Consider the following 14579-nt stretch of genomic DNA (forward strand, 5'->3'; position numbering starts at 1 on the left):
AATATGTCAATAAATAAAGAACATACGATATTATAAACTTTTCTAACTTGTAACATAATTTTGTCTTCATTGATTAATTTATATACTATATGATGTGTTGTACTTATTTTCATTAATATTTTCTCAATTTTGCTATTGTTTCATATATTGGATTATTCAATTTTGGAATCATTGTATTTAAAATATTTGATTTGTTATTTTTGTTGTTCATATAAATATTAATTTCTTCTTTTACATTAAATTTTTCTCTGTCTTTTTCAATTTCTAATATTGTTAAGTTTTCTTCGATATTAGTAAACTTATGTTTGGATTTTAGTAAATGATCTGCAAAATTTGATTTCATTGATGTTTTGTTCTTCGATTTATATGCCTGTATATGTTCGTTGAATCTAACTTTACAATTTCGATAGGTTTGTCCAATGTAGTAGTTGTCACAGTCCATAGCACCAAAATAGTACACCTTTGGGTACTAAGTTTATTAATGTTTAATCTTTATTTATATATAGTAGCCCTATTATTCTATTTTTCATATTTATATATGGCTAACGACCAGAATATTATACATCAAATCATATATATATATATACATATATACGTCCGTGAACGCGATAACTTGAGTAATTTTTGTCCGATTTCGATGAAATTTGGTTTAAAGGTGTAAAGCGGGATAAACTTGAATGAGTTCGCGAACCAGCATGATCGGACCTTGGGAACGGGGCTTTACGGGGGGTTTTATGGGGTAAAATTGGTTTTTCTCACTTTTGACCCTCAAAACACAAAATTTCCCAATTTCTCTTTAGACCCTTTTAAAGAGCTTAAAAAAACAAATAATTTAGTATATAAAAGTATTTTTGTTCGATTATTGGTAGCCTAATGGAGAAATTTAAAAAAATTGTAAATTTAAAATTCCCATGTTATTCTTATGGAGAATATTGTAAAATGTTTGTTGCAGTTTGCTTGTTTATGGATATTTGATCAATCTTGGCAAATTTTTTTATTTTATACTAAGATATCAATATCTTACTAAAAAAAACACATTTTAGTTTCCTTGTAGCAGCAAACCTAGGTACTCGTTAAACCTAGTTATTTAAATATATTTAATTTAAAACCAATTCAGACAAATGGAAATTCGTTTAGTCGGCAGGTTTGCTGCGGCGGGGGTATTTAACTAGGTAGGCCTACACTAGTTTGTTGAAGTATTTTATATCACAGGCAGTTGTTGTGCTATTAAAATAGTGTGAAACACAACAAAATAACAATTTCAAAAATGCTGCAGACAGGCCAACATGGGACCTAAGCCCTCAGAGCCCTCACCGTTTCTGGCATTTAGATTCTTTATGACCTACACCGCATCCCGGTCAAGGTTGAGCTTCTTGGCGCGAAGAATACCCTGGATGCAGCCTACACACAGGTCCAGTTTTCCTCACCCTCCGTCATCATCAGTATGACTGTGTCCACCGACAGCAGTCCTACTAACTGTTGAACTTCCAGGCAGGGCCTTTCCCAACGCTGGTAGTGGAAAGAAGTGTATGGAAAACACATCCTTACAAACTTTTATGAGTAAAATATTAACCAGCACCGCAGAAAACTGTTCAGATGTAAATAATTCATAAGATGACATCCAAAATGCGAATTAGTGTTCAGTGTCAGCTACCTCGACCCAGATCACTTCTTTCACAATCCCGAAAAGTTGGGGAAAATTCCTCAGATTGATGAAAAGTCAGGAAAAATGTCCGTTTTTGTGTTAAAAAATGTGTTATGTGTTACTATCACTTACCTCCGTGGCCACTGAAACATTAAGAGGATTCTGGCCTCCCATTCTCTTCCATGCTCTCCCTCTTCTAACGTAGATCCCAGTCTGGAGATGTCTTTTATTACTTGGTCTTTCCACTTCATTCTTGGTCTTCCAAGTGGTTGTTTACCTTATGGTACTCTTTGGAATACACTTTTAAAAGTTAATGTATCTTCTCTACACCACATTTAGCCTGCCCATCCAAGCCTTTTAGTTTTGGAAAGCACCCCTATATCAGGGTGTTTATACATTTATCTTAGCTCTCTGTTCTTTTGTATCTCAATCTCTGTTAGCTTAAACTGGTCCGTATAGTTTCTCTGCACTCTATTAAACCCAGCAAGAAGGATATTCAATTCTATGGTCAGTGCCCAAGTTTCTGAACCCTATGGTACTACTGAAATAGTTATGGTATAGTATGAATCGATTTTGGTTTCTACTGGCACCCTGCAGCTTATTAACAGTTTTCTAGAGACCTACTACAACGGTTGACATTTTCATTACTAACCAAAATGTTGGTTACCGACATAGCCCTACATACATTCGAACATCAAGAAAAAGAAATATCAACTCGTAAACCCCTTATATCTTAAATTATCAAGCAATAGTTTGCTGAAAAAAATATTTTCCAAACCTGAGTTAGGCCTAACATTTTTAAAGCATTAACAGATTGCATAATAAGACAAAACTTTACGCAAGTTCTTTAAATGTATAGTTCAAAATTACACATTTCCTGATAACGCAGATTGTGTATGGTAAGAAAAAAACTACATTTTAAAGTTAAATAGTATGTAGGCAAACACCGAAGATCAATATTTTTGTAATGAAATAACTTTTACGGTAACATAAACATTTCAATGACAGTTTGAAACCAGCTGTTAGTTAAACCACCACTGAAAGGACTTTAATTGTTATCGTCGGCTGCTAGATAAAAAAATTAAAACATAATTTCTATAAAACTAAAACCTTAAACTAAAATTATAGCTTCAACATTCCCTTTCTTTCAACACAAATATCATGAACATTCATCAATTGGTTGATTCAGAATAGGCCTAGTGAAATTTGAAAAAACCCTGTCAAGTTTTAATACATTAAGATTGTCTTCTGATAATCTTTCTATGAATGAGACTGCTTCGTAAATTATGTCTGATGCAATACTATTCCAATACTATGCAACACTACTACTACAAATGCAATACATCAATGGCTTTGTCAATATTTAAGACACCGTGGTTGTTATTAATCAGATGATCGGCAAATGCAAAATTGGGTTTGTGAATGGATGGTTTATATAAACTAGACTATGGTAGGTAGACTAAAATTATTAGTCTACGATTCATAATTGTTGCACTGCATTTTACAAAACTCATTTATCTGAGGAGTGGAAAAGGGTGCCTTGATGATTTTGTACTTGTTTTTGTGCTTGTGTTTTTTGATTTTGATGATTGGTATGCCCACAGTACCCAAACATCGGAGGGAAACCCAATTATTATGAGTCGTTTGCGCTTAAAATAGTACCTACCTATGTTAAATCCATTGGTACTTCATATTAGGCCTACCAGTTTTTAGCATGACCATGTTTTTTTTTATTTGTAGGAAACATTAAGACTTCGAATTAAAGGTTTTAATTTTATAAAAATGGGAGACTGCAAACCAACAACTATTGACACAAATGACTATTGACAGAAAATCTAAAGTAGGATTTTGGTGAAATAAAATATCTACAGTACAAGTTACTGTTTTGATAATTTGAGGGCATAGAAGACAAAAGTGTTGTTATTATTTCCTGATTGTTCATTGTTCCACCAGCAGACTTAAGGTCATTTACCAAAGATTCAAATTTTGTGAAATAAGACAGTAATGAAGAGCTCATTACTGTCTTATTTCACAAAATTTGAATTTGAAGAGCCACCATTGAACTTTAAGTTACCAGTTCCTGTTTTATTCGTACTTGCTCTCCAATGTCAGTTGTTCCATACGTCCTATTGAGGAGATTCATCCTTTTGCTATCCTCTGGCCCTTGATGGTCGACATGATATCATCCGTGATATGTTGTACTATCAGACCTCTTGCTTTGACATCTTTTTCCATGAAGGCAGACCTTGGCCCTTCTTCTTCAGGAATTTCTTGAGTCAAGACATCTAGGACTTTATACTGTTCCAATACCAACTGTAATCTGAACAGCCAATTACTAAAATTGTGTCCATCAAAAGGTTTCAATGCCAAAATTGGAGTTCCCATTGCCATTCCAAGTCAACCTTATCCTCGGGAGACTGAAAACCAACAACTATTGACAACATTGCAACAAACACTATTAATATTATTTAACACTAGCTGTTACCCACGGGCTCCACCCCATTTTACTACATTAGTATTAATAAAACTATTGATTGGTTAAGTTAAGATGAAATAAACAAAGCAGAATACAAACAAATAATAACAGCTGAGGTATTTTTAACATTAGGTAAATAGAAAGTTCCCTTTGGAAAGCAATTACGACCTTATAGGGCAACTTATGAAATAATGGATAATTTTGCGCAAGGTTTCTCGTCATGACGAACATTTTAAGTATATGGTTTATGGGGGTGTGACTTGTAGTTTTTTGAAAAGTTCATGGGTACTTTTGGCTTTATATATAGATATGAAATAATACCTTATGTTCCAAATTCAAATACATTTAAACAATATTTTCATGAACATTAGAATTGGTCTTCAACAGTTTTTTCACAATGACACATGAATTTTACTATGCGGTGAAAGGTTATCTATATAATATTAATTTGAAACTGTTTTTCTTTGTGACAGCTAATTCGAGAGAACGGCTAGGCGTAGAAACTCAGTAGAGGTGTCTAAAGAAAGGGCTTGGTCTGTAGATGAGCCATCAAAAGAGAAACGTGGTAAATTCCCTTGGGGCTCTGCCCCAGTGGCCTTTAAATTCCCATCCCATTTTATTCTTATGGGGGAAGAACGGGATTTTGTCACAGCTAATTTCAGAGAACGGCTGGGCGTAGAAACTTGGTAGGGGTCTCTAAAGAAAGGTCTTGGTCTGTAGATGAGCCATCAAAAGAGAAACAAGGTAAATTCCCTTGGGGCTCTGCCCCAGAGGCCTTTAAAGTCCCCTCAGCAGATTTGTTTACATTATAACAAAGTTCTAAGTAAATGTATAAAATTAGCTAAAATTTCATACCACAGAAATAAAATTAAAACATCTTCAAATAAGACTAAAACTGCCTGGCAGATTGTGAAAAAAGAAACAAATACTGATGCTAGTAACAAGAACAGATTTCCTTTTTTGTCTCAATTTATAAATATTAAGGATCAGTTAAATTGTGTCAATTAAATTCTTTATAGAGACTTGTAAGCTTTTAAACATAAGTTCCAATGCTGATAAGTCAATCAAATTTTTAGAACAAGGAATCCATCCTGAATCCATGTTAATATCATTCAAAATGACAGATCCTCAAGAAGTTCAGCAAATAATTAATGATTTAAAACCTTCTAAATCTTCAGGATGGGACGAAATATCACCTTTTATCTTAAAACAATGCTCACCTTTCATCTCAACACCTCTTGCTCATTTAATTAACACTTCTCTTTATACTGTTGTGTTCCCTGATTTATTAAAGCTGTCAAACGTAATACCAATTTAAAAAAAGGGAGATCCAAAAGATTTAGCTAATTATAGGCCAATTTCATTACTGCCGGCATTTTCCAAAATTTTTGAAAAGGTAGTTTATAATAGGTTATATGATTACTTTAACAATTGTCAACTTTTTAATATAAATCAGTATGGATTCATGAAAGGTAAAAGTACTGTAGATGCCATATTTAGCTTTGTATCCGAGGTAGCGGATGCTCTTGACAGTTCGCAGAATGTAGCTGGCCTCTTCTGTGACCTGTCAAGAGCTTTTGATTGTGTAAATCATGATATCCTGATCCGTAAGTTGCAGTTTTATAGTATATCGGGCAGGACTATTAAATTGTTGGTTTCTTTTTTATCACATAGAAAACAGTGTATAAGGCTGCAGTCACTGGGGCTATGAATTCATCACAGAAGGTGTTCCGCAAGGGTCTATTCTTGGACCCTTGCTCTTTTTGATTTATATAAATGACTTGCCTATGGCCTTAGATTCCAAATTAGTAATGTTTGCTGACAACGCTTCTGCAATATTTACCCATCCTGACAAATCAAGGTTTCCACAACTGATAAAACAAGAATTCTATAAGGTAGAAATTTGGTTTCAAGCTAATGGGCTATTATTGAATCACTCTAAGTCACTTTTAATCAACTTAAAAAAAAAATACCACAATCAAAATTTCCAATATGATAACACCACTATACCATGCTGTTTTTTTTTTAATGTACCAAATTTTTAGGACTAACTTTAGACAATAAATTAACCTGGAAAACTCACGTTGCAGAAGTTATAAAAAAGTTAAACAAAGCATATTTTTCAATTCATATTTTATCTAGAGCAGTAGATGTCTCCACTCTTATGATGGTGTACTATGGGTATGTTTATCCTATTCTTAATTATGGAATCATTTTTTCGGGCAATTCTGACAAAAAGAAAAAGGTTTTTAAATTGCAAAAACGAATCATTAGAATTATTTATTCTCTCAAAACTAGAGATTCATGTGAAGATATATTTAAAATCAATAACATTCTTACTTTTCCTAGCCTTTACATCTATAATTTATTAATTTTTATGAAACAAAACATCTCTAAATTTTCTGTTAGCTCAGACAACCACAATTATGACACAAGACACAAAGACTGCCTTACATATCCCAAACACAAATCTTCTACCTTTGAACTTTCGCCCCACTACTCTGGTATTAAATTTTATAACAACCTGCCTGATTGCATTAAGTCTGCATCTTCCCTCAGGTCATTTAAAAAAAGTTTATTTAAGTTTTTATGTAACAAGTGTTGCTATAAGCTCAATGACTTTTTCCGATGAGTGTTGTACGGCTTATTTATTTATATTATTTTTATGTTGGTATTCTTAGGAATTGACACTATTCATGTATATTTTGTACATAATGAATAAAGGATGTTTTGATTGATTGATTGATATAACCATACTAGCGTTGTACCCGTGCTTTGCAACGGGAAGAGGATACAAAATAGAAACATTTTAATCATTATCTCTTGCATATAATAGTTACAGATCCGCCAACGCTTTTAGAAACAAAATTCAACTTTTATAGCCTTAATAGAAACGTTTAAGTTATGACTTTTAAATCTGGTAAGTAGTGGATACCACCATTTTGGTTTTGATTAATTTTAAATCTTTTGGAGGCTGATATGAGAAAAACTGACCAAATCTTCGAGTAAAACTTGAACAGGATTTACCAGATTTACCTTCATCTCCCTTAATCACACATCTTTTAATTTATTATTGACATTTTAAATTTAAATTTTGAAGTTGCAAAAATACTAATTATTAAATTTAAATATCTTTATATTAAACTCTTCTTTATATTAAATCACAAATCCTTTCATCTTCAGTTTTTTCACTCACAATAAATCATTAGCAAAACTAAGTCAGCTGTTATAAACTTTAGAAATATTGCTGTGCCTTATCAATACAGTCTTTTGAAATATTAAAGAAACTATCATAGGTACTATAAAAAATTCCAAACAAATAATTTAGCATTAAAGACAGCAGACAAAACTAATATGATTATCAAAGCATCAAGGACAAAAATGTAATAGCAAATACAGAATATGTTTCATTGATCTCTGATTCTACTATACAAAAATATCAACAAACAACTTAGTATACAAACAAGTTCTTTTAAACAGTTCCATCGTCCATTGCCTTTACATTTTCACATTTACCATTAGGAAAACATAGTAACAGATATTTAATTGATTGTAGAAACAAAAGAACACTGTGTACTGCTTAGTTTTATGATATTTTCCTTGGTTTAATTTAATCAGTGGTGTGGCAAAACACAAACAATAAATTTATCAAATAAAGTAAAATTTGAACTGAAAGCTATGTTAAGATAAAATAAAGAGTATTTTGTATTACCGCACATATACAACAGATTTTAGAAAACAAAAATCAAAGACAATTTAGTTATTGATGGTATTCTTTAGTTTAATTTAAGCATAGGTTTAGCAAAACACAATAACTTAATTTACCTAAATATACATATAAAAAACAATGTGATGTGCAAATTATAGTTAATCTAACACATGTGAAACAGTTTGAATTTATTTAAAGTAGCCTCCTAATGCATACAAAAAATCTATACATTGTAATTTTCATACTGTTTCCATGAAAACATATCAATAACATTATTTTCACTTAAGATTATTAACTTAAGACGCTTTAAAAAATCCAAAGCAGAGCCGGAGTTGACACAGCAACGGTTATAAAATCTTTTTTTTCTATAATCATTGACATAGTTTTAGAATAAATAATCCATGATAAAATGTTAGATCAAAATAAACCTACCTCATATTTATGGAAAATATTATTTCTTTGTATCAGCTGTCTGAAATTGTGAAATATGCAGTTTAGCAGTTCTTGTTTATATTTAAATGTCAAAGCAAATGTAAACAAACATTGTTAGTGTTCTCATCACAACCATGGAGACCAATCAATATTTACTTTTAAAATGTTCACCTAAGAACTTTTAAAACCAAAGGGGCAAAGCCTACGGTCAGTATCGAAATGTGAATAGTCCTATAATGGTCCTTGGGATGGTAACTATATTTTTGTAAAATTTAAGCCCAGTTAGTTCAGTAGTTTTTGCACCTATTAGTAATACACATACAGACAGACACCATTAGATTTTTATATAATAGTATAGAAGTAAGATGTATAATTTTACACTACTTTTTAATGAAACAGCTGTTAATATTTAAATTGTGATTTACTGAATTTGTCAAAATGAAGTATTTGCAAAGGTTTTTTCTGATTTTAAAATCGATTTTCTTCTGCATCGTGTCATGTTTTGCAATATGATGTTGTAATGTTGTAATGTTATAATGTGCAATCCAAATCAGTGGAAAATCCTAATATCACAGTAACTCTTAAAATTATTTCTTATGAAGTTAACTTATATCTATTGTATGGGTTGGTTTCTGCCCTTTTTGACCACTTCTTGGAGATTGTACGTAGGCGTGTTGCACGTAGATGATGTTCTTTGGCGTATTGCATCTGTAGACGATACTTGGGTTGGTGTAATTATTACAATGGAAAAAAGCGAGAAATCCTGGACAATTTGATATAGGCCTACTAAAAATAAAACTGAATTAGAAGAAATACAAATAATGTTTTTTTCCTTCATTTATAATCGTTATTATAGTGAACCTAATGCGGCTATGAGTGGGGAACATTTGTAGAAAACTCTAAAAAACAAGATCAGCTTTTAAAAAAGGATAAGATATTTACAAAAAATTTTGGTTATATCTAACTGTTGTGTACATCGTGAGTATTTCCATAATCTTTGAGTCGACTTTTATAAAGTCATCGGAAATTATGACCATTATTCGTTTTAAAAAAAACCCTGTAATGCTTCGCAATTGCTCAAATTCGAGCAACAGGTACACTAGTTATACTTAATTTTAAAGCTTATTTGTTGTGGAAGTTTTTGATAATATTTTATACCTTCAGCGGAACTCTGCAACATAGAAATAAGGATATTTATTTTTGTTAAAAATTTTAAGTAGAATATCATTCAATATCCCAAATGTTTATTTCTTATTCTTATTGTAAATGTTGTGAGGTTTTCAAAAATGACCTTTGTTTTAACAATGCATATCTTTATCAATTAGTAATATAAATTTTTTCATAACAACTACCATTATTTTTTTTAAATCCTAATTTGCCTTTTATTCCCTTACTGTTGGAGTTGGGAACATCAAATAAGCGTCATTCTATCACCATTATGATGTAGTTTGACAGATGATTTATTTAACTATTATGACTCAAATTTATTAAATACTAAAAAGCTTAACAATTTCACTGTTCATTAGTCTCAAGTCAACAATAAATGCAAATTAATGTTTAAGACAGCTTATATCACAATAGTAACCATTAAATATCACTTAACACGTTCGCTGCGGCACGTCAAATAGCGGGCGTATCCCCAGTGCGGCGCAGCCCTCAGCGTCGAGTAAACCTGATTGCCGCGTGTGATTGGCTTTCCAATTTTGGTCTGACGAATAGCAAATAACGTGAGGGGATGTCCTGCTTTACAACGAGAGTCGATGTAGTTCACTAAACACCCACAGATAGCAGCACTGCTTGGAACGTAGCCGGTCCCTTTGGAATTGTATTGCCAAATGGAGGGAAAAAGACAGGACAAAAAGAAGACTTTTGAGATTGCCAGACGAGGATTTTATGGGGAAATTTACTACCAACCTACACCACAACAAAATGCAAGTCACATACTACACGCTAACGTGGTATAGGTCCGCTTTCGGCCGACGCTAGAGCAAAAACGAAGATGTACAAAAGGCATTACCAAGCGTTCTCGATGGGGTACGGACGCACCGTACGGGGGCCAAGCGCCGTACCCGATTGGGAACGGCCGCACTCTACGTGTTAACAAAATAGTTCAGCCCGTGCCGAACTACAAGGAGTGTTGAACTATCGAGTGGCGAACTATCCAAGGTTTACTGGATATAAAATTTTGAACGGATGGTGTTTTTGACCGCTGAAGACATCAAAATGAAAAAGAAAATAGGTCCTGGGCCTATTACCATGAGACCTACGGTAATACCTACTTCCCTTTAGGGAAATTTGCTACAACATTGTTTATTCACTGGCATTAATGTAAAATAAATAGGATATAAAAAATTTGTTTTCGGTATACATTTTTTATTATTTATCGTAAACAACACATTACCATTCAAAATAATAGTCCAGCGCCAGGTAACTGCTAAGTAGTCTATAAAATTTGATTAGTGAGCACTAAGATCGGCACACAATTTAAATTTAACTGTCCCTCATAACCAAATTTCATAATATAAATTTCAATATAATATAGGCCTAAGTATAGATTAATCTAGGCCTATGTGTTTTATACAATTCTAGATTGATACTGTGCTTAAGTAGGTACTTCATTTTTATGTTTAACTTTTCAGATTCGATTTATTTTAATCCAGAACAGAGCTGGTAAGACAAGACTAGCTAAGTGGTATATGAATTTTGATGATGATGAAAAGCAAAAGTTGATTGAAGAGGTCCATGCTGTTGTAACTGTACGTGATGCTAAACACACCAATTTTGTTGAGGTAAGTGAGCCATTGGAACTCTAAAGTATTTGAAGTTTTCCAACAGCCAAAAATACTGATAAAAAAGACAATGTACAAAGATGTACTATAAGCAAATCTTGCACCAAAGTTTAATTGCACAGGTCTGACAAATGATAAAGAAATTAATTTTAAATCGTGTTTATCTTTATCTTCACCAAATTCCCCAGTGCTCGGAGGTAATTTAAAATAAGATTTTAAGTTATAGAATTGTTTGCGGTGCCTATTCAAAATATTTAGGATTAGGCCTATCCTTATGAATCAATAGTAACATTTGTAGTACTTTTAAGAGGGTAAAATGTTGTAGTTTCAACAGTCTCTTTTGAATGCTGATACTCAGTAAATAAAAATGTGCAGTGTTTTTAATGGCTAAAAATACAAAGGGGGTTACAAAGGGCGCTTAAGCTTACATTAATTTACATTTTAAGTCTCAGTATTCAATATTTTTTCCACAGGGTCTCATGGCTCTGATTCTATTAACTCACATTCTCTGATTCTATACACATTTAATTCTCATAGCTTTGAATACTTTTTAGACTTATTAGGCAATTTGAAAGTTCTGTCAAAGCTCTGAAACATTTAATAAAAAATGTTATCTCCTATATAAATTTGATTTGGAATGTTTAAAAAAACCCTAGAGTTTTAAAGTAATTTATGTAATTGAGTGCAAAGTAGTTTCCTGCAAATTCTATTTGTAATACAAAAATTAGTAAAAGTTAGTAAAATTTTCTATTTTATTTAAGAAGCAATGACTGAATTATATGGACATCGTTGTGACTTGTAATCATGGTCACTCTTTACTCAGGTTGATATAACAAATTCCCCAAGTACACAATATACTAAGACATAATTTTATTGGCTATCGTGACTTTTTACCTTGTTTCATTTACATGCTAGACTGATTGGATATTTATTTAACATAAATTACATGGTATTTATTTCCTAACTCTCACTTTTTTAATCAAATCAAATCAAATCAAATATGTCTTTATTCATAATATGTACAATTTATGTACAATGAATGGTGTCAGATCTTATTTCTAAGAAATAAAAATAGGTACATTAAAATTAAAATTAATCTATTTACAAGTATAATACAGAACACCTCTTTTTACCAACAAATTTTACCAACAACGCCATTTAACTTATTTTATTTAAAAAACTCATTAATTGAATAACAAGTGTTCTCAATCATGAATGCCTTTAAATTTTTATTGAATTTCTTAATGTTAGTCTCACTTTTCAAACTTTCGGGCAATCTATTAAAGAATTTGGCACCCTTATATGTGGTCTTTTTTTTTAATTCTAATCTATGTGTTTCTAATTTCAAATCATTTTTGTGTCTAGTGTTATAAGTATGATTATGGCCAAGAAAACTAGTATTAGTCATGTTTTGCTTCACATACATAACACATTCATATATATATATAAATCAAACACCGACAAAATTCCCAGTTCCCTAAACCTATCCTTTACATGAGCCTTGTACTTCAAACCTAGCATGATTCTTATACATTTCTTTTGGAGTTTCAATATCTTGTTTAAGTTTTTGTGAGTTGTTGCTCCGTATACACAAATGTTGTATGCCAAATGTGAGTGAACCAAGCTAAAATATATTACTTTTAAAGTGGCTAAATCACAAAATTTAGATAATCTTCTAAGGACATAAATTCCTGAATTAATTTTGCCTTTAACTTTGTTAATATGTTTATTCCAGTTTAAATTGCAATCCACAATTAAACCCAAAAATTTTGCATCCGTTACTTCTGAAATAATGTTGTAATTTAATTTTATTTCTGTTGAAAACCCATTTTGGTTCTTATTTGTATTAAAATTTATAAAGTTTGTTTTATTAAAATTTATCTGTAAGTTTAGATTTGTCAAAAATGAAACTATGTTCTTTAACTCTTCTTCTGCAGATCTTTTAATATGTTCATCGGTTGGTCCTGAAACTTTCAAATTTGAATCATCAGCATACAGAACTACTTTGTTGGCATTCTGATTAACCAATATATCATTAATTCCATTTATGTATATAATGAATAATAATGGGCCTAATATTGACCCCTGTGGGACTCCAAATTTTATGCACTGTGTTTTTTAATTTATTTTTGTTTGTTTTCCGCCAGTTGTAGAAGCTATTTCAACAAACTGTTGCCTATCGGTTAGATATGATCTGAACCAATCAAGTGCTTTGCCTTTAATACCAAACTGTGTCAAAATTTTAACCATGGTACTCGTACCATGACAGACTCTATCAAATGCCTTTTGTAGGTCCATAAATAGTCCAATACATTTTTCACCCCTATCAATGGCATCAATAATGGACTCAATAAATTGAACAGTTGCTGTTTTGGTCGACTTTCCAGCCCTAAATCCATGTTGGTTGCCATTAATTAAGCAGTTACTTTCGAGAAAGTACATTAATCTAGTATAGACAGATTTTTCGTAAATTTTTGAAATTGTGGGTAGAATTGACGGTGGCCTGTAATTTGACGGATTTTTTGGACAATCTCTTTTGTGTATAGGAATAACTTTTGCAATTTTAAGTTTTGATGGAAATATACCTGACACAAAAGATGAGTTTATTAAGTGAACTAAGACCTTAACAATAGCTTTATCAACATGTTTAATCACTTTAATAGGCACTTCATCATAACCACTAGCATGTTTGTTTTTTCGATTTTGAATAATGGTTAGTATTTCTTTTTCATCAACTGGCGTTAAATGGAAAGAATTTTTTATATTATTCCTATCTCTTTGACTACAATTTTCATTGGCAGAACCATAACTATTGCTCGTTAAAGATTCCTTTGTAATATTAATGAAATAATCATTAAAAGTATTAGCTACTTTAATTCATTCCAGTTTCGAAACTTCAAGATAGTTTATAGAAGATATGCAGGACTGTACTTCTGTATCTGTGTGGATGTTAACGACAACAACTTATGTTACCTGGAAGCTATCCACAACTTTGTAGAAGTTCTAAATGAATATTTCCACAATGTATGTGAACTGGATCTTGTGTTCAATTTTTACAAGGTGAGTTATAGTTAAAAATATAGATTATGCATGTACATGTTAACCCCCAATAACTGAAAAAAGTTGCGAAGTTTTTTCTGATAGCCTACTTAGGGGTGCCCAGAGGGGGGGACAACACTTGCACCACTGGGATACATATTGCCATTGACGATATATAAAGTGTTTGAGTAAACATAAAACATTGTTATTTACATACATTCTGTAAACAATTTCAACATAATTTTGGTTATTTATATATAATGGAAATTTGTTCGTCGCCACTATATGATGACTTAACGCAAAAATGCTCATAATTTTGTCGCGATTGTACAGTCCAACCTCGGTATAACGAATCTGAAGGGACCGAACTGAATCGTTATATCAAGGATTTCGTTAAAACAAGGTTTGTTATATTGAGGTTAGGTTTGCAGGAATTTTGCTAAGTCGAGGTTCAGAACCAGCATCAGTCAATATAGGTCGGGATTTGAC

At 31.9% G+C, this 14579-nt stretch overlaps 1 protein-coding gene across 1 annotated transcript in view; it reads left to right on the forward strand.

Moving 5' to 3' along the window:
• The window catches only part of LOC128985972 (AP-2 complex subunit sigma), a 60696-nt gene that overhangs the window by 12738 nt on the left and 33379 nt on the right, over window positions 1–14579 (forward strand). Inside the window, exons 2-3 of the mRNA XM_054405996.1 lie at window positions 10902–11051; window positions 13938–14111. Of these exons, the coding sequence (XP_054261971.1) occupies window positions 10902–11051; window positions 13938–14111 (324 nt within the window). The remainder of the gene's footprint in view (window positions 1–10901; window positions 11052–13937; window positions 14112–14579) is intronic.

This window comes from Macrosteles quadrilineatus, unplaced genomic scaffold (genome assembly GCF_028750875.1).
Source record: "Macrosteles quadrilineatus isolate MER2022 unplaced genomic scaffold, UCM_ALF_1.0 Scaffold_2__2_contigs__length_208266976, whole genome shotgun sequence".
Taxonomy (NCBI): domain Eukaryota; kingdom Metazoa; phylum Arthropoda; class Insecta; order Hemiptera; family Cicadellidae; genus Macrosteles; species Macrosteles quadrilineatus.